Source organism: Osmerus eperlanus, chromosome 27, assembly GCF_963692335.1.
Source record: "Osmerus eperlanus chromosome 27, fOsmEpe2.1, whole genome shotgun sequence".
Classification (NCBI taxonomy): domain Eukaryota; kingdom Metazoa; phylum Chordata; class Actinopteri; order Osmeriformes; family Osmeridae; genus Osmerus; species Osmerus eperlanus.
In genome coordinates, this window is record NC_085044.1 from 2,990,964 (window position 1) to 3,010,223 (window position 19,260).

General features: G+C 46.1%; 3 protein-coding genes across 4 annotated transcripts in view; 2 read left to right on the top strand and 1 right to left on the bottom strand.

Annotated features, from left to right (window-relative positions):
- LOC134013500 (FRAS1-related extracellular matrix protein 2-like) overlaps positions 1 to 5,674 on the bottom strand; it is a 38,788-nt gene extending 33,114 nt beyond the window's left edge. The window contains exon 1 of the mRNA XM_062453008.1: positions 542 to 5,674. Within this exon, the coding sequence (XP_062308992.1) occupies positions 542 to 5,558 (5,017 nt within the window). The 5' untranslated portion in view covers positions 5,559 to 5,674. The remainder of the gene's footprint in view (positions 1 to 541) is intronic.
- A 5,047-nt stretch (positions 5,675 to 10,721) lies between these two features.
- On the top strand, positions 10,722 to 14,021 carry LOC134013762 (nicotinamide N-methyltransferase-like). The gene is made up of 4 exons (XM_062453468.1): positions 10,722 to 10,799; positions 12,029 to 12,218; positions 12,399 to 12,606; positions 12,910 to 14,021. The coding sequence occupies exons 2-4, from the start codon at positions 12,047 to 12,049 to the stop codon at positions 13,334 to 13,336; spliced, it is 807 nt and encodes a 268-aa protein (XP_062309452.1). The 5' UTR covers positions 10,722 to 10,799; positions 12,029 to 12,046; the 3' UTR covers positions 13,337 to 14,021.
- Positions 14,022 to 14,531: 510 nt separating this feature from the next.
- ufm1 (ubiquitin-fold modifier 1) lies at positions 14,532 to 18,078 on the top strand. Of its 2 annotated transcripts, XM_062453512.1 has the most exons (6): positions 14,532 to 14,661; positions 14,764 to 14,820; positions 15,249 to 15,306; positions 16,053 to 16,092; positions 16,900 to 16,932; positions 17,296 to 18,078. In XM_062453512.1, coding segments are annotated over exons 1-6 (276 nt in total). In that variant the 5' UTR covers positions 14,532 to 14,659; the 3' UTR covers positions 17,382 to 18,078. The 2 variants fall into 2 exon arrangements, with proteins under 2 accessions (XP_062309496.1, XP_062309495.1); XM_062453511.1 differs by lacking the exon at positions 14,532 to 14,661 and having other exon boundaries at positions 14,747 to 14,820.
- Positions 18,079 to 19,260: the final 1,182 nt, after the last annotated feature.

Consider the following 19,260-nt stretch of genomic DNA (forward strand, 5'->3'; position numbering starts at 1 on the left):
TCTGAAAGGTCTACGCCGGCCCTGACCCTGTTTCCAGTGATCTGTGACTTCATGCACTGCCTCTTTTAACAAACCACTGTTCTGAACATCTGAAGAGAACATCTCCCTAGAGACTAAAGGCATTCAATTATTCATCCGTAACCGTCCAAGAGACCTTTGCGTGAAACGTCAAGCCCCTTCTTCACCAGGCTAATTACAGTTGGATGAGGAAGGCATATCTAAATTAGCCCTTCAGATAAAGCAGTAACTGCTTGATTCCCATGCCCATAGTTGCCAGAGAGAGTAATAATTATACATTGTAGATTAAATCTGCACTATGCATTGTGTGATTAAATAATTGTAGCCTAGGCCTAGGAGATATGTGAATGGTATCCATTAACTATTCAGAGGACAGACACGTTTCCACTCTAACGCTCCAACAGACATCTAACTCACCAACCACATCTCATTCGAAACATTTCAAATGCACACCGAGTTACATGCCGATGTTTGAGTCACATGCCGATGTTTGAGAGTGAACCGGTCTTGTTCCGGAGCTTACCTTGAGTGAATGTGTCGACAGAGTCGTTCCCTCTTCCCAGGTCAACGATGTAGCCATGCTTAGGCACGGTTGTGATGTGGAACACCAGGGAGATGGGTCGGCTGTCTCTGTCCTCTGCCCTCAGCACCTTGGAGCTGATGGGGAAGCCGAGGTGACCAGTGGACAGGATCTTCAACGTGGGGGCCCCCTTGTTCACCACAATCTGCGGGACACCGTTATCGATGGCCACCACGGTGATCCTCATGGTTTGAGGACGGTGGGTCTCGAACACCGTGTCGGGAAACACGTAGAAGTCGGTGTGCGTGCCGTCGGTGATGGTGAAGGAGAAGGAGTCCTCGGAAGACTCGGTGCCGTCGTGTTTGTAGCTGATGAGGTTTTCGTTCAGGTCCTGTTTGGTGAAGGTGGTCACCGGCGTGGACTGGTTGTAGAGCAGTTTCCCGTGCACCGGCAGCTGGGTGACCGTGAACTTGAGCAGCCGTTCCGCCGTGTCCTGGTCTTCAGCCGTGAGCTCAAACGGCGTGATAAGCTTACTCTGACCCTCAGTGACGAGCAGTTGGTGGATGGTCAAGACCGGCTTCTTGTTGTCTACGTCCACGATGGAGACCCTGAAGGTGCGGAACACCGGGTTGTAGCCGTCGGTCACTTCAAACTCAAAGCTGTCCATCTTGACCTCATCGTCCGAGGTGTGGATGTAGTAGACCTTGCTTCCTGCTAGCTGCAGCTGGGTGAAGGAAGCGATGGGCATCCCTGGGGTGTCCGTGCACTCCAAGTGTCCCCTGACGGGGGCCCTGGTTATCGTGAAGATCAGGTGCTCGTCTGGACTGTTGAGGTCGGTTGTGCTGAGCAGGTCAGTGGTCAAGGTCACTCTACCACCCTCTTTCAGCGACACGCCTTTGCTGACTACGTCCGGGAACACCATGTCGATGCTGCCCACCGTGATGTAGAAGTAGCGGTCGATCAACGGGTTCAAACCGTCTGTGACGTCGAACTTGACGAGGTCACGAATGCCCTCCTGACCGTTGTGGATGTAAAAGATCAAACCTTGGTCCACTTCGGCTTGTGTGAAGTTCATGCCCACTGTGATGTTCCGTGCAGATGTTCCACCAAGGCCCGAGGAATGTGATGTTCTACCATCACCTCTTACTTGCCTCTGCAGAACGCCCTGACCAGGTCCAAAGCTAATGACGTATGCGAGTGTGCTATCCTCGGAATCTAAATCGGTGGCTTTCAAGATGTCGTTGGTGATGGCCTTGGTCTCCCCTACCTCGATCTCTAGACCGTCGTTGATCTGCATTCTCGGGGTCTCGTCATCCACAGGGATGATCATGACAACTGCCGTTTTCTCGACGTAGTATTTCCCATCGGTGAGGATGACGTTGAAGCTGTCCTCCGTGGTCTCTGAGTCGTCGTGCTCATAGATGATACTGGAGGATTCTCTTATCTGCTCTAAAGTGAAGTTGGTGACTAAGACTGAACCCGTGGCTAGCTGGTTGAGAACGGCGCCATGTTTGGGCTGTTTGGAGATGATGAAGGTCAGCTCCTCTGACGGGATGTCCGCATCGCCCCCGTTCAGGATCGGAGTGTCGATGACTATGTTCATCCCTTCCATCACAACGATCTCCCTCATGTAAATCTCCGGTTTCTCATCATTGGTGGGAATGATAACGATTGGGAAGAAGTGCTTCTCGGAGAAGTTGGTTCCATCAGAACACCTGAACGTGAATCTGTCCTCCAGTGGCTCCACGCCTTTGTGGATACTCTGAACGTAATAAATGTTGCTTTCCCCGACGTCCCTGATGGTGAAGGCACTGATCGCTGTGCCGGACCTGGACTTCTCTGAACCTGGAGCTGGAGAGATGTTCTCCAAGTAGCCAGACGTGGGCTGAACGATGATGGTGCAGAGTATATCTTCACTGGGCGTGTCCTTGTCTTCAGCATCCAAGTGATGGAGGCCTACGGGGTATTTGTCGCCCTCTAGCACGCTGAACTGATTCCCAAGGATCACCTCAGGGGCTTGACTGTCAACGGGGAGGATGGTGACATGGACACGGACGCCGTTGACCTTGTTCCCGCCTACGGTCCACTCATCAGACATGTCTGTCAGGGTCAGGTTGAAGCCGTCCTCCTTGGAAGCCTGGCCTATCTCTCCGCCGGTGTGCGCGTACACCACCACTCCGTTGATGATGTCAGCCTGAGTGAACCTACCGGCGGGTACCCCTTTGACCAGGATCTCCCCCGACGAAGGCGCGTCCTCCACGATGAAGGTCAGTTGCAGGTCGTCGGTGTCCTCGTCGCGCCCCTGAATGACGCTGGTCGTGATCTCCGTGGCTCCGTTCTCCAGGACGTCCACGTGGGAGCCCACGGTGCCGGGCGGCAAGCTGACCGTGGGCGTCTCGTCGTCCACCGGCTTCACCGTGACCTTGACGGTAACCGTGACGACGTGGATGCCGTCGCTGATGTCCAACTGGAACGCGTCGTTGGCCGCCTCGTCCCCGTTGTGGACGTAGACGACGTTGCCGTCCGAGATGTCCTCTAACGTGAAGACGCCTCTTTTGGGCAGGTTGGCGAAGGCCACCTGGACGTGCCCGTGGAGAGGGGTCTGGCTGAGAGTGAAAGATATCTGCTTATTGTCTGTGTCTGGATCAGTGGTGTCCATCTCTGCACGAGAGATCACGTGCATGCCACGCTCAAACACGGTGAAGCCGGTGTTGGTGATCTGTGGCGGCTTGTTGTTAACCGGCTGCAGGAAGACGACGAACGCCCCTTCCACGCTGTTCCCGGACGTGTCTTCGACGGAGTAGCGGAACTGCACCACGTGGGCCGTGATGCCCAACTCCAGGTCGGGAGGGCTGTAGGAGATCTTGTGATGGTTGACCTGAGCCTGGGTGAACTCGGTGACCTCTGTGTCGGGCCTCTCCGTCAGAACCAGCGACCCGAACACAACCGGGCTGTTTTCGTCCGTGTCGGTGGGAGGCAGGACGACGGTGTACTTCAGATCGCGGTCTTCCGAGTCCAGGTCAGTGTAGCGGAGGACGTCCTTGCTAAAATGAGTGAGCTGGTACTCGTGAACCGTCATCTGCAGGGTGGTGCCGGGGAACAGCACCGGTGGAACGTCGTCGATGGGTAGGATCCGGGCGACGAAGGTGCTCTTCTCCGACACGTTAGGAGGGTCATTGTCGTCCTGAACCGTGAAGACAAACTGGTCCATCACCGTGTCGGTGTTATGGGGGCCTGTGTGTCTGTAAAACAGGTTGCCGTCGGTGATGTCTTTCTGAAGCCACTCTGTCACCTCCTTCTCGTACACCTCGTGCACAGCGTTGAACTTCCACGAGGAGGGGTCTTCAGGGGCATCGGACTGTCGTAGTAGCAAGACCCCAATGGTGGACAGAGGAGGGACGATTGTGAACTTGATGGTCGAGTCCTCAGAGTCGATGTCAGCCGCGCTGAGCGTGAGAGGGGAGATGGGCATCATCTGGTTCTTGAACAGCACCAGCCCGGTGTTGGCGTTGACGATCGGCGGTTCGTCGTCCGTCGGAACGACCGTGATGGGGAACAGGAACTCTACGTCATGCTTCCCGTCCGTCATCCTGAAGATGATGTTGTCGCTGTAGGTGTCGCTCCCGTCGTGCTGGTACACGACGACCCCGGACGCCAGGTCGGCCGACGTGAAGAACTTCCTGTGGGAGCCCAGGATGGTGAGGTGGCCGTGGCGGAGCCCGTCGACCACCGTTACCGTGACGCTCTCGAGGTTGTCCTCGTCGCTAATCTCGAGGTTGTGGGCGCTGAAGAGCGGGCGGTACTGGCCTTCGTAGAGGAGTTGGCCGGTGTTGCGCGTGACCACGGGGGCCAAGGTGTTCATTGGCTTCACCACGATCATGAACGCAAAGGGATCCGAGACTGCATCCTCTGTGTCCACCACCACAAACTCTATCTGGAAAATCCTCTCTGTGTCCGAGTCAAGAGAAGGGGGCTTGTAGGCTATCTTCAGGTCCCGTAGGTCTCTTTGATAGAATGACGTGATGGGGAGGTTTCTGTCATCTGTGCTGACTATGTAGCCCTCTTCGTAGGACAAAGGAGAGGTGATGTTGAATATGAGATCATTTGGGTCTGACTCTGTGTCCTCTGCAGCTAGCATATCCGGGGTGAGAGCTGTCATGACAAACTGACTGACCTCCATCATCATCATAGCCACAAAGCTTGGCTTGGGTGCCGTGTTTTCCTGTCCCTCTTTAATGCGCACCATCAGATTGAAATATTCCTGTTTGAGCAAATTGCCTTCTTTGTCACGTAATTCGACAATCATGGGAACATGGTCCCTGTTTGGAGACTTGTGTTTAAACGTGTGCTCATAGCGGATGTTCGCTTCAGTGAATTCATCACAGTCCATCATATTGGCAAGTTTGCTTTCGTCAATAAGTCTTCCGTATCTAGGGAGCGCGCTGCCGCTAGCCAGCGATGTCACCTGGCATTTGTGCGAGTCTCTGTCATAAGTAAATTCCAATGTCTTTTTATCTATTGGGTTACTAACTCCATTGAGTTTATCAACTTGGAGAGGCATGTTTTTTGTTAACAATTCAAGTTGCGTAAAGACGACCTCTACCTCCATCATGAAAGGGATGATAACGGTATCAGCCTGGGTGTCATACCTGAGCTGTAGTCTCACTCTGTCCTTGGCAGGGCTCCTTGAGCCGAAGTGTGTGTATGTCACATCGTTGGGTCCGAAATCGCAGGGAAACTTTTTGGGAGAGAGATGTCCCGGTCTCTGCGATAAAGGATCATTATCCAGAACGGTGACGCTGCATCGGTCGCCGGGCTGCTGTTGAATAACCAGATCATTGATAGGATCGATGAAAACAGACCTTCCTATAGGCACTCGTATTCCGTTGTTAGCCACCAATATTTCGTCTTCCAATAGTTCTGGCCTCAGCGCATAAGATAATCCATAACTATCCTGTAGCTGTGCTGAAACGGTTCTCGTTAGAGAGACAACCAGGATGAAAAGTCTAGAGAAAAACATTGTGACACCGAATGTAATCCAGGAAAGTCGGTGTTATCCAAATATTGGAGAAGTGTCTGGTCTATTTGTCATACAGGTAGAATCCTGAGAAGAAGTGATATCAGGTGAGCGAGAGAGAAATGGAAAGTCCCGTGCATGAAACTGCACGGGTGGGCGACATTCTCAAAGCGACATTTGCGCGAGCGGAGTTTTAACTTGGGGCACTTGAGGACCTGCGTGGGGTGTGGAAAGCATGCCCGCCCACTTTGACAGACGATTGGACGTTACAGCAGTCTATACGCTCCGGGAAGATTGTGATTGGACAGATGAGATAGCAGTCCTTCTAAGGGCGGAGACTCCAAGATGCAGTGGTTTAGTTCTTCGATTTTAAAATCACTTACATCCTATAATCCTCATTAAATGTGCCATTTCCCTTAATCATGTGCTGGTGTTGTTTGCGATTGGTCAATTTCATTGCCTGCTATTTATCACAGAAAACTATACAAAGCCTCCAATAACATTTAAACAGCCTAACCATTAAATACGGGAAAAGAACGGATGAAAATCTGGATTTCAAATAGGCATCAGCAGCCACCTGCCATTGAGTTAATCATTTACATTTACATTACATTTAGTCATTTAGCAGACGCTCTTATCCAGAGCGACTTACAGTAAGTACAGGGACATTCTCCCCGAGGCAAGTAGGGTAAAGTGCCTTGCCCAAGGACACAACGTCATTTGGTTGGTTCGGGAATCGAACTAGCAACCTTCTGATTACTAGCCTGATTCCCTCACCACTCAGCCATCTGACTCCCAATCATATCACCCAAAGCCAATATACAGTTTTAGAGAATGACGATTGATCATTGTCACGTGGTGTCTGGCTCCCTCCAGTGTTACCTGTTCTATGAACCAGTGATACACAGACACCTAATGAAATACATTACTCAGAGATAGATCAGTGATGTTCTTAGAAGCACTGATGATCTTCCTCTGCTCTATTGAAAGTAGACAGGTAAAGGTGAAAGACGAGAAGAGAGAGAGAGAGAGAGAGAGAGAGAGAGAGGGAGAAAGAGAAAATGACACAGGTTGAGAAAGACCAAAAGACAAAGTGAGAGGGATAGGACGAGTGACAAGAGTGAGAGACGAAGGAGGAGAGGAGAAGAGAGAATAGAGGAGATGAGAAGGAGACAGAACAGAGGAGAGGAAAAGAGAGAGCCGAGGAAACGAGAGAATAAAGGGGGAGAAGAGACACGAAAAAAGGAGAGCAGAAGAGAGGACAGGACAAGGGGGAGAGGAGAGGGGGACCCCTGTGTCTGGGTGGACCGAGTCCTCCCTCCCCCTGACAGGCCCCGTCTCCAGCCTGTGCTGAGATTAAAGGGGTCTTCCTGCCCTGTCATCGCCCCAGACATGGGAACACTGAGTTCCAGCTGCTCTCTCCTTCACATTATATAGTGTCTTGCTGTTCATGCTTGTGAGTTCACATTTTGTTTGACCGAGAAATGCAAATATTCCTATTGATTGACACGGGTGGACATTACAACGTCTTGCCGCGCAGTTGTAATGATTTACTTGGACCCAGATCCAGTCAGAGGTCGAGGAGGGTTAGATGTCGGATGTGCGGTGGCTTGCAGGGAGACTGAGTCAGAGTTGTGGAAGGAGAGAGCAGGGAAGAAAGGAGAGAGGCACCAGAGCCCTCATTACTCAATGAGAGACCAGAGCACATTTTCACCTGTGTTCTTAAGCCTCATCCCTCACTCCCCTTGTTGGTTTCCCACCAAGTCCTGCCCTCAGCGATCCACATACACGATCATACTGGGGAGTCAAATGTTTTTCCAGTTTTGTTAATGTCTAACACTGTTCACCCAGGTGTAAAGACCTATATCCTGCCTGGCCTTACTCCCACACATCACCAAGCCTTTAGTGATGGTAAATAAGCTAATGTTTTCCTAGTTTAGGAATACCTTAAGAGTGATCTCTGGAAGAACCCATGCCTTTCTCACTCCTGGATGCTCAGTAAACAATGCTGTATTCTGTAACTACAGAATTGTATAGTCATCCTGTTGGGTGTTTGGAATCTAGAGGCAAACACGTCTTGATGTTCCAAACCCCTGATTCACAGGGGGACTCAAGCACGTTAAACGTCCAGGAAACACGTGTACGTTACATGTGTATGTTGAATACAGTAGGTATGTTACACGTGTAGGGTACATGTGTAGGGTAAATATGTATGTGACGCATGTGCATATGTGGACGTTTGTGTCCAAAAAAACGGAAGCTTATCACTTGGTGTTCTTTCATTCTCTCGCTCTCAGAAGCCCCGTTCTCCTACTATTAGCAGGACACAGTGTCGAACGTTGCTTTGGATAAAAGAGTCAGCGAAATTAATAATACAATTCAACTGACTGTGTGCTGGGAGCTCTGGACATGTTAGCAGCTGGCTGACTATGCAAAACGTGGACCGGTGTTAGTCCCAACTAGCAATTACTGGGAAAGAGAGCTGTCGCCGGGAACCCCCCTTGACTACAGGTACTCTTTCTCTCACATCTGTTTTGTCCTTGTTCCCATGCTAGCAGCCCCAGAAAACTGCCGTTCAGAAACAGGAAGTGTCCACCTCTCCAAACACAAACACGTCTGAGGCCCTCTTGCTCTGTAATCAAACACAATGACTGCCTGAGTTTACGGCAAGCGTCGTTTAAACGCAAACATTTGCAGTCTGGTGAAACTCTTTGAGTTCTTTTTGGTTTTTACAATAGGCAACTGCAACTGGGGGTTTTACCTATTAAATCATGTGGCAGGTGACAATAATATGTATAGGTTTTGCCTGTAATTTGGGTTGAACATACATAGCTGTTATGAATTACAGTAAAGGCATAATGGTGTTGGTGAAGTCTGTCTTTCCTTGACTTACCAGTGCAAAATCTGAGACAAAAGAGTCTCGGATTGATACATTTCCACTTTGATTTTTGTGTGCTTGTATCTTCTCCTCAGGCCAACGCTGGTCTAGGCTGTTACTGACTCCAAAGTCGATGGTTTCAAAGTTGTGATCAAAGTTCTCACACACACACACATCAACCTCACTTTTCCTTAGAATCTCTGTTACCATAGAGATGGAATGTACTTGAGACTCCCAAGTGCATCCCCAACCCCCAACACACACAAACACACACCAAAACCACCAACACCATCAGCTCTAAACTCTTGACCCCTTGACCTTCTGACCTTATCCCTGTTCTCCTGGGTCACGCTCTTTATCAGACATGTTAGGAGGCATGAGTAATAAGCTGACATGGCACACTATTACCTAGGTCCCATACACTTTGATGAGAGAGGTGTTGTGTTTTGGTCGGTTGTGTCCTGTTGAGATTTGTATTAGTTAACTTGGTTTCTGTTCTTTTATCTTAGAGTTTAGTTTTGTGAGTGGAATTGTGTTTTATTTGGTCGGTGGATTGTGAAATTCGTTTAATTTATCGAAAACATTTGTTTTGTGTCGTTCTCTTCTTTGCAGACACACAAACACTTCGAAGGCATCAATCTTTTTGTCGGTTACTCAGAAAGCACAATTCTCCCTTAAACACTTAAACCCCCCAGAGTTGTTTACAAGTGGTGTGAAACTTGTGGAACTTTGTCTTGTTAAGATCCATCCCAAAGACCTTCATTCCCCTTTGTTGTGTAGCTAAGGCTTCGTAGCAGAGAGCAGCCTAATTGGAGTCGCGCAGACTGCGACACCACGCAGTACAGACGGAGGCTCTCCCGTCAGAGTTCCTTCTCATCCTTTGTCTCACATCAAAAGAACGAAAACACAATGACGGGTGACAGCCATCTTTCTTTCTTTCTCTCAGACGTGTGTAGATGTGTTACACAGCCCATCCACGGCGCCTCCGTAACTATAGAAACGTGGATGGGCAGACAGCGAAGCCGAGGAAAACACAGTGGTGTCATGTTTCTATAAAGGCTCTGTTTAATCACGAGAAACGCTCCACTAGAGCTCAATAAGAAAGGAGATAACTGTGACAAATGAATTAGGGTAACACGACTGCCACCTAGTGGTCAAGAGCAGCTATAGCACACAGGTAATGCTGGACCAGGAGGGGAATGCTGGAAAAGATAACATTTCAAAAGATTTATGACAATTAAAAAAAAAAAACATTTCATAATATTTATGAGAATTCATTTTTAAAAGACTCCCTGTCAATGATGAACTGTTCAGAAATCTTTTCTTAGGCAGATTGATTTTCAGTAAGGGGGACCCTGTTGCATTCCGTCTGATCCTCTACACACAGCCAGGAGCTCTGAGAAGCCATCATGTGGATGCAGACGCTGGCTACATGAGAGGAGGCCAGTGGTGGTAATGACTAAGGTGGTGTCCTCCCCAGCAGGCCTGGACATCTGATCACAACAGACAGGGGAGATGCTGGGAAGGTGTCAAGGAAGTCAGGTGGCTGAGTGGTTAGGGAGTCGGGCTAGTAATCTGAAGGTTACTGGTTCGATTCCCAGCTGTGCCAAATGACGTTGTGTCCTTGGGCAAGGCACTTCACCCTACTTGCCTCGGGGGGAAATGTCCCTGTACTTACTGTAAGTCGCTCTGGATAAGAGCGTCTGCTAAATGACTAAATGTAAGTTAAACAGCTTTCACCTTCCATCCATGTCCCTTCGTTCTTGTTACCCATCCCCTGATGGCCACCCTCTGACCTCTGACCTCTGCACAGACACAGGCAGGTACACACAACCCCAACTATAGAACATTGTTTATGGTAACATAGTACATTAAACTGGATCGTACTGCTTTTACATTATTTACTCCCTCACAAACTCACACAAAGTGGAACCCAACTCACATGTGTTTGTATTGTCAACATGTCTGACAAACCAGAAAACCATATTAACAGTACACACTGAAAGGGTCTGCTTTTACCCTGACTACGCATGCGAACATAGACAGGATTATCACTGCGCCAGCACTAAGACAGGTTGTCAGACACATACAAAGAACCACTTGGTCAGGACACAGATTGGTGAGACATTATTTTGCATGTTAGTTAATATTTTTTTATATTCTTACTTGAGCCATATCTCTAATGCTGCTGGTGGTCTAAAATAGACTGTATCTGTGTGGCTAATGGCTATCTATATCCAAAATACACACCCCTACTCTACCATCTGCCCTTTCCAAACTGGCTGTGTACACAGCGGTCTAACGCAGAGTGGCAGTTACACTCAACTGGTCTGTTCCGATATCAACTGAGCACCCTGTGTTTTCACGTGAGTAATTAGTCTTGATTGGACTTGTCAAACTGTTTTTCTCTAGTCCGTGTAGTACAGTAGGCCGAGCTGTTGTGAACATTTGCTCTGACGAGGGCCACCAGAGGTTGAAAGTGAAGAAACACTATAAAGGCACTGAAATTAAATGTAGCCTAATTTCTATAGCCCATTTTATAGGTCGACTACACTGTCGGCCTATCAACTCGGCAGAAAATGTACCTCCGTATGCCTGCGCCTCGTCCATTCATTCTATAAAGCGGGACAAGCTATCCCTTACTTCTCAGCGTGAGAAATACAAGGTGTGGCGTGTGAGCGTGTGAACTGGTTGAAATGCGTGAGACTTGAGAGCCCTGCACCCTGCATACTTTGACATTGTGCTCTATAATTCGGGCCTACGCAACTTTCAAAATAATAGCTCACCATCGGAAGTTCGGTAAATTTGGATATTTTGACGGAGCCCAACCGGGTTGCGACCCACCAGTTGAGAAACACTGCTTTAGAGTGAGCCGTCCGCACTTGTCTGCACTACCCACCAGATGGCAATATACTTTGGGACTCAAATGCTGGGAATTTCCTCACTGACTTGACTGATTACACATATTGCCAAAATGTTCCACCTCACTCAGTCTATATGTGTATATGATATATCAGACATGCTTTACTTGTGTTCAGTGCTCAGTCTTGAAGCCACTCCTGTGTGGCAAAGTGGGTTAGGATCTCTCACCCAGACATTCAGTATTTGATACCCGCCCTAGCCTATGTTACCCGTTGAATACAAATTAATGGTCAAATTCTATTCATTCAAAGGAACACAGAATATAAATGGGCTCAGTTGGGTTATCTCTTTTCATGCATTCATGGGCAACCAGTCTCTGCTGTTCCTTCCTCTAGCCCACTGGCCTCTAACCTCAGGAGTCTCATCTGGCCAGTCTCTATGGGATCCCCCTTAGATCTTATTTTAGATTGGCTTTCTGACATGGGAAGAAAGCCAACTACTTGCCGCCCATCCAACCTGTCAATCAAGTTACTGTGGTCTATTCTAGGCTGTGCTGTGAATATGCAATCTCTCTCTCTCTCTCTCTCTCTCTCTCTCTCTCTCTCTCTCTCTCTCTCTCTCTCTCTCTCTCTCTCTCTCTAACACATACATGCACACATACTGCACACTACTTTTTATGTTAGCAATCAAATAGTCAATGTATCTCTTAACTTGCTTCTTTGTGAAACCCCAGTCTGACTGTTCCAGCACTATGGGGGAGTCCATACCCAACAGTGAATCTGACCTGGAACTGTACCAGACTAAATTTGACCCCAAAACCTACCTGGGGTACTGTTACCAGTTCGCTGAGACCTCAGGGCAAAAGGACAACAGCCGGTTTGTGACATTCGTGCTGTGTCAGCTTAGCAAGACCTTTTCAACCGGTAATTGATCAGTTGTATCAGTTGTATCACAGACAAACCGCCTGCTGTATAGAACTGTAGAAAATGAAACAACAGACGAAATATAACGGTTCCATGCAAAAACCCCTGTGAATGATATGACTTCTGGATCATTCTCTCACCCTGTTCTCCTCGTCTCTGTCTTCGATGGCTGATTTTCAGGGAAGTTCAGGGGTCAACGTCTGATCGAGGTTGGCACGGGACCGACCATCCACACTCTGATCAGTGCGTGTGAGTACTTTGAGGAGATCGTGGTGTCCGACTACGTGGACAGCAACCGGGAGGAGATTGAGAGGTGGCTGACAGCCAAGGACGGCTGCTTTGACTGGAACGCACACATCCAGTTTGTTTGCGACCTGGAGGGGAAACGGTAGGGCGCATCCCTCTCGCCAGACGTGTTCACAGAACTCATTGCAGAAAAGGATAACAAACATACCAATCACTCAAACCATCTTGGAAAAGAATCGACCTATGCCTTGGTTCACCCCGGAAGCAGATTACTGTACAAATGCAAAGACAATACCAAAGACAATATACATTGTGGTAGCAGCATAAAAAGCCTAATGAGTCAAGTCTGTCTCTCAAATAGCTATAGTGTACGATCCATTATTCTACAAATCTTCAAACTGTTCAAGTCTCCTCTGCTTACCACACACTCCACCCTCCTCCACAGGACGCCTGCTGTCGTGTCGGAGACCATTCGACAGAGGGTCAAACAGGTCCTGAAATGTGACATCTGTCTGGAGAAGCCGTTTGCTCCGGTGACGGTGGAGCCAGCTGATTGCGTGGTGTCGTCCCTGTGCCTGGAGGCCGCCTGCAAGGACCGGGACTCCTACCGGCGCTCGTTGAGGGCCATGGTGGGCCTGCTGGGGCCCCGCGGGGTCCTGGTGCTGATCGGGGACCTGGATGAGACCTTCTACACGGTGGGGGAGCAGAAGTTCCTGTGCGTGAGTCTCAGCCAGGAGTTCATCCAGGAGACCCTGTCAGAGCTGGGGCTCACCGTGCTGGAGTTCACCCTGCAGCAGGCGCAGGACCGGAACCAGAACCACAAGTGTGACTACGAGGCCTCCTTCCACCTCATCGCCCGGAAGAACGTGTGAACGGCAATAATACAATTTGTACCCACTGTAAACTGTAGTTTCTTGACAGTCTGGGGCTCTTGTTAGACAATTTCTCTATTTAATGAAATTATATGTATATGTTGACTTTGTACCTTTTGAGAACTACTGTCAAGACATAATAGTTTTTTTATTCCTTTAGTTAAATGACTGTGCAGTGACGGAGTAGTACCCTCTTTGATTAGCAACATATTTACATTTACATTTAGTCATTTAGCAGACGCTCTTATCCAGAGCGACTTACAGTAAGTACAGGGACATTCCCCCTAGGCAAGTAGGGTGAAGTGCCTTGCCCAAGGACACAACGTCAGTTGGCATGACCGGGAATCAAACTGGCAACCTTCGGATTACTAGCCCGATTCCCTCACTGCTCAGCCAACTGACTCCCTCCCTCTGATATTAGGACATGCGTTTATGATTGTGAGGTTGATGTTTTGTTTTTTTACAGTCGACTGGCACACTATTACTGATGTCCTTCATCTCATCCAAATGTATTAAACGTTTTACTATTAGTGTAAAATAAATTTTTTCCTATGATTTTCTGTGTATTTTTTTCCAGCTCCATATACTTTTTGTCTTTGCATGGCATCAGGTCATTCAGTGTCCACATCTCAGTCATTTGTTTTGTGTTTTGTCTACGGAATATTTGACACATTCTCAAATAAAAACAAAGAATCAAGACAGCCAACAAAAACCACAGTGTCGGAACTGTAATCAAATTTGTATTTAGGGAAGAGCTGCAAAGAGCTTTGAACAAGGTAAATAATGCAGCTAAAAGCCTAGTGATTTGTAAGTGTAAAATGGTTACATAATGACCTTTCATTAGCAATAAGGTGCACAGTTTATTACTTACAAAATACTGCAGTGTGATGGTTAGGTGAGGTAAATCATTACAAAAACGTATAGGAATACACCTCGTAGTTTCCTCAATCAATCGGATGCTCGTCACTCATTGACAGCTTCATGTAATTACGCAGGCGTGATGGATTACTGTTGAAAATGTAGTGGACTACAGATTTGTGGACCTCGCAATATCCGGATGTTAAGGACGATGCGCATTATGAGGTAATTTACAGTAACGTCACACGAATTTATTGCGTGCCTCACATTAAATATAAAAATGTCTAAATCGTATTCTTATTTTTAACTGATATCAATAATTACAAAAGTGTATATCTAAAAAATAAATACGCCCCCCAAAAAAGCAAAAGCCGAATCTAACAAGTGACGTGTACATTCGCAAGCTCCTTTTGACTTCCGGGTCCGTGTAAACAGTGTGCTAAGCAAATCAATTTCACATGAAAGATGTGGGTTTTTACCTTTTTTGGTTTATGTTTTTGTTTGAAATAGTAACATTCAGTAGCGAAAAGCAGTTATGTAATAACCGTGTGTATGATTTTCTTCACCAGGTCTAAGGTTACGTTTAAAATCACGTTGACGTCGGATCCCCGGCTACCATACAAAGTGTAAGTGACAGATAAGCGATAAAAACATAAATCTTTTCGGATTTTGCTTTTCTTATAACAAGAATACAGTCAGTTAAAGAGCAAGCTCTTTAGGCGTGGCCAGCTACACAAATATTCGCGATATTAGCAACACAGTGGCCATGCAACACAGGTGCCAGCTGTTTTGCTGGAAGCACGGTCTTGAATGCATCAGCTGAATACATAAGTCAACGTTAACAAAACAATGTTTCAAGACATCAGCCTCTATATAGCAACTTTTACAAGTAATGTTCATATTTCAAATTTTTGCTTTTAATGAATTAACCGGAAATGTTTAAGAAGTTGGCTTAAAGTCAGCATTGACTTGTAATGAAGGACCGAAAGAGAAATGTCTTAATATTTATATAATTGCATAGATGTTGATATGTTCCGTCTTATTTATATTTCAGACTTAGTGTTCCAGAGAGCACACCGTTCACAGCAGTGTTGAAGTTTGCAGCAGAGGAAGTAAGACACCTTTAAATATCTCTCAGGAATGGGTCATTCTAGAACAGGGTCCTTCTAGAACAGGGTCCTTCTAGAACATGGTCCTTCAAGAACAGGGTTATTCTAGAACAGGGTCCTTCTAGAACAGGGTCCTTCAAGAACAGGGTTATTCTAGAACAGGGTCCTTCTAGAACAGGGTCATTCTAGAACAGGGTCCTTCTAGAACAGGGTCATTCTAGAACAGGGTCCTTCTAGAACAGGGTCCTTCTAGAACAGGGTCCTTCTAGAACAGGGTTATAGAGCAGGGCCCTCCAACCTTTTTTCTGGAGAGCTTGTAAGGACTGTAAACTGATTCAGCTTATCAACCATATAACTTGTGTATTAAATAAAGGTTGGAGTGAAAATCTACAGGACTGTTGCCCTCAGTCCTCTTCATCTCAATGTTTTGCGTGTGTCGGTATATTACATTTACATTTTGTCATTTAGCAGACGCTCTTATCCAGAGCGACTTACAGTAAGTACAGGGACATTCCCCCCGAGGCAAGTAGGGTGAAGTGCCTTGCCCAAGGACACAACTTCATTTGGCACGCCCGCGAATCGAACTGGCAACCTTCAGATTACTAGCCCGCTTTCCTAACCGCTCAACCACCTGACTCCCTATATGTGTATGTGTTGATGTGTGAGTGAATGAAGTATGCTACGCCTGTGCTTGGACAACGCGTGAGATCTACATTTTAAATCGAGGCTCTGTTTTTTTCTAACCATAGTTCAAAGTGCCAGCTGCAACCAGTGCCATCATCACAAACGGTGAGACCAAATGGTGGTCACGTCTTAACTCACACTGTCTGTACCTGAGGGTGTTTGGACTTGTGGTGCATTAACAATGAGTAAATATAACTCTATAACAATACAGGTACAAAATATATTATGAACCACAGTGTAGTGGCATGGTTAAGGGTTTAATCGAATAGGTTGTGGCTGAGGGCTGAGTCGCCAAAACCAAAGGCCGATATTACAGTCTAACCTATTTACATTTACATTTAGTCATTTAGCAGACGCTCTTATCCAGAGCGACTTACAGTAAGTACAGGGACATTCCCCCCGAAGCAAGTAGGGTGAAGTGCCTTGCCCAAGGACACAACTTAATTTGGCACGGCTGGGAATTGAACTGGCAACCTTCAGATTACTATCCCGACTCCCTCACCACTCAGCCATCTGACTCCCTGACCTATGGAGACCCTCCTCTTCCACATAGCCTACCTTGTCCTACAGCTTCAACCCATAACAATATCTACACAGCAATTACACACAACATGTATAGTAACATGTCACATACTGTTATGTTAGGACATAGTCATTTATACCAGTGAATGGTAAGGTGTTATCAATATGGTTCTCTACTAAATCATCTGTTAAACCGCGTCATATCCACTCAGATCATGGTTGTAGTTGAACCAAAGAGTATAGAAGCACTATACAATATAATATACGTTCTTTGGTTGAACTGAGTGCTGGATTTTCTATGATTTTCTTCTTCATGATTTATTGACTAAATGATGAATGCTGGTGTTAATGCTTCCTGTTTCGTGTTTCCTGTTTCCTGTCGGTCTGCAGATGGGATAGGGATCAATCCTGCACAGACGGCAGGTGAGTGTTGTCCTGTGGGTTCCCCTTGGCTGAGACGTAAGCAGGCTGGTGTGTCCGTTCACGTGGGGGTCACGACGTAAGCAGGCTGGTGTGTCCGTTCACGTGGGGGTCACGACGTGAGCAGGCTGGTGTGTCCGTTCACTAGGGCGTCATGACGATATTCACTCTCTTATTGAGAGATTGAGCACAGTGAATGTCTGTTTGATTGTATGTCAATCTTGTTTAAATCATGAATCTCATGTCTAGGACATTATTATACTGTACAGAGGAACCAAGATTGCACAATGATCATCTTCAGATCTTGTGATCTAGTGTTGAAATGTGTTTCTTTGATCTGTTTTAATTGTAATTTTTTTATTTTAGGAAATGTCTTCTTGAAGCATGGCTCTGAATTGCGCATCATTCCAAGAGACAGAGTTGGAGGAAGAGGACTCTACCTTTCCCCTTGAATATCCTAGTGACTCACCAACCAGAAAAAAATGTCAACGTTTACCTGGGAAACAAATGTGTGTGTATGTGTGTGCATGTGTGTTAGTGTGTGTTTGAGACATTGTCCCATGCAGGCTTTTCAGCTGTGTCTGTATTTACCAGGAGATCACAGGGCCGTCCTCGACTATGGAAACACACAAACACACACATTGATTTAGTTTCAAATAAGTACCTGGACAGACTCATGGAAGACAGGAGTACTTCAAGTTAACAGTTTTTTTTTATTGCATATTTAAGTTGGAACAAATTTATAAACAAATTAATCTAACCGTGAAACATTCAATTGGACTTTTACATATTGTGCTTTGTACCTGTAACAGTCATTAGTTGCCTGCGTATCTTTAGTGCACAATGATCAGCTTTTGTTCAACTTTGATGAAGGCTGTTTGTTTTCATCAGAGCAGTTGAAAACAGCCGTCTGTGTTCCAGGATTGGGTTAATCTGTGTCTGTGAAACTGACCTAATATCATTCTTTATTTTCAACAAAACAGTTTTACTCATTGCTGAGAGCGTTTTATGTGCTGTCATTTCAAGATTTATTTGAGGACAGATAAGAAAACTATGAATTGATTCTTACTAGAAAATGGTCTGCTTGTTGTTGGTCTGCAAATACTTTGGATTTGAGGATCAGAAACTATGAATAAATGGTAAACACTGCATTGTGATGAACTTTCTCAGTGGTTTTAGTTGTTTTAGTTTATTGTTTGTAAGATTTAGTATAATCTTCCAAAAGTCAACAACAAATAAGTGAGAAGTGGACAAGAACAAATATACTAAAACAAAACAAAGACAAATATTTATGGAATTAAAGAAAACAGCATTACAAATTATATTCAAAATTTAAACCAGAGTTAAAGGCACAGTAAAATATAACCGTTTTTAACAAAACAAACCCACATTGTCACGGATTCTCCTCTTGCACCCCTCAGACGGTCTAGTTCCCCAGAATACTGAGGACAGGGGAGGAACACGGACCGACTCACACCTCATTGTTGCACACACCTGCACCTCATTACCAATTACACACAGTATATAAACCCTATTCAGACCAGGCACAGTTGTGTGTAATTGTCTTTGGACTATGCTATCGCTATTCTAGGCAACTAATGTATGTTGTAAATGTCCTACAGTTTACAAGTATAAGTCTGCACTTCACCTGCCTTTGTCTCCTTGTTCCTACCTTTCAAGGATCAAAGTGTCTCGGGACACACATTGGGTGATTGTGTGACAAGGTGTATTATCAAATTGTGTTAATCATTCCACTATTCAATTTAATGGCTAGTTATATGATTGTATTTTCCTATTAGTCTTGCTGAAATCATCAGTAATCTTTTTTTCTTTCTGTTTTAGCAATTTGGCAAATGATGTGCTTTCCGTAAGATGGAAAAGGGCGAGTCCGCTTAAACACTTAGTCTTTCACACTGGGGTTATTGTGGTCAGGGACATTGCACATTGTTTGCTGACAGTTTTGATGCAAAGCAAAAGCTTGAAGATGACCTTCATGACCTGCGTGACTTGCATTCTTGTTCTAACCCTAGCCCTTTACCTTTTTATTAACAATAATATACAAAATAAAAAAGGTTCCAGGTTGAAATATTTTGTAACAGGCTGTTCTGCGATGTCTTTAGCTAATTACATTTTGTAGCCTACTGTTTTAAGTTTAATGGCATATAGACTGAGGGAAGTAACCTTGTTTTTCTCTTAAAGACCATGACTCCGTCATGCATCAAGCATAAACCTTTCTTTGAGCTTTGTTCAGACAGATATTTAAGTACTAACTGTCCTTATCTGAGCCTCATTTTGATCCAAATAGTTAAAACAAAACCCAAGAAACTATGC

What these genes read in the sequence shown, in the direction of transcription:
- ufm1 (XM_062453511.1), top strand. Translation starts at nt 14,747, where the DNA reads ATGATTTTCTTCACCAGGTCTAAGGTTACGTTTAAAATCACGTTGACG. An exon ending in CAGTGCCATCATCACAAACG is followed by an intron (nt 16,093 to 16,899) that starts GTGAGACCAAAT and finishes GTCGGTCTGCAG; the next exon opens with ATGGGATAGGGATCAATCCT. An exon ending in CAATCCTGCACAGACGGCAG is followed by an intron (nt 16,933 to 17,295) that starts GTGAGTGTTGTC and finishes TTTTTATTTTAG; the next exon opens with GAAATGTCTTCTTGAAGCAT.
- LOC134013762 (XM_062453468.1), top strand. Translation starts at nt 12,047, where the DNA reads ATGGGGGAGTCCATACCCAACAGTGAATCTGACCTGGAACTGTACCAG. An exon ending in TAGCAAGACCTTTTCAACCG is followed by an intron (nt 12,219 to 12,398) that starts GTAATTGATCAG and finishes GCTGATTTTCAG; the next exon opens with GGAAGTTCAGGGGTCAACGT. An exon ending in TGCGACCTGGAGGGGAAACG is followed by an intron (nt 12,607 to 12,909) that starts GTAGGGCGCATC and finishes CCTCCTCCACAG; the next exon opens with GACGCCTGCTGTCGTGTCGG.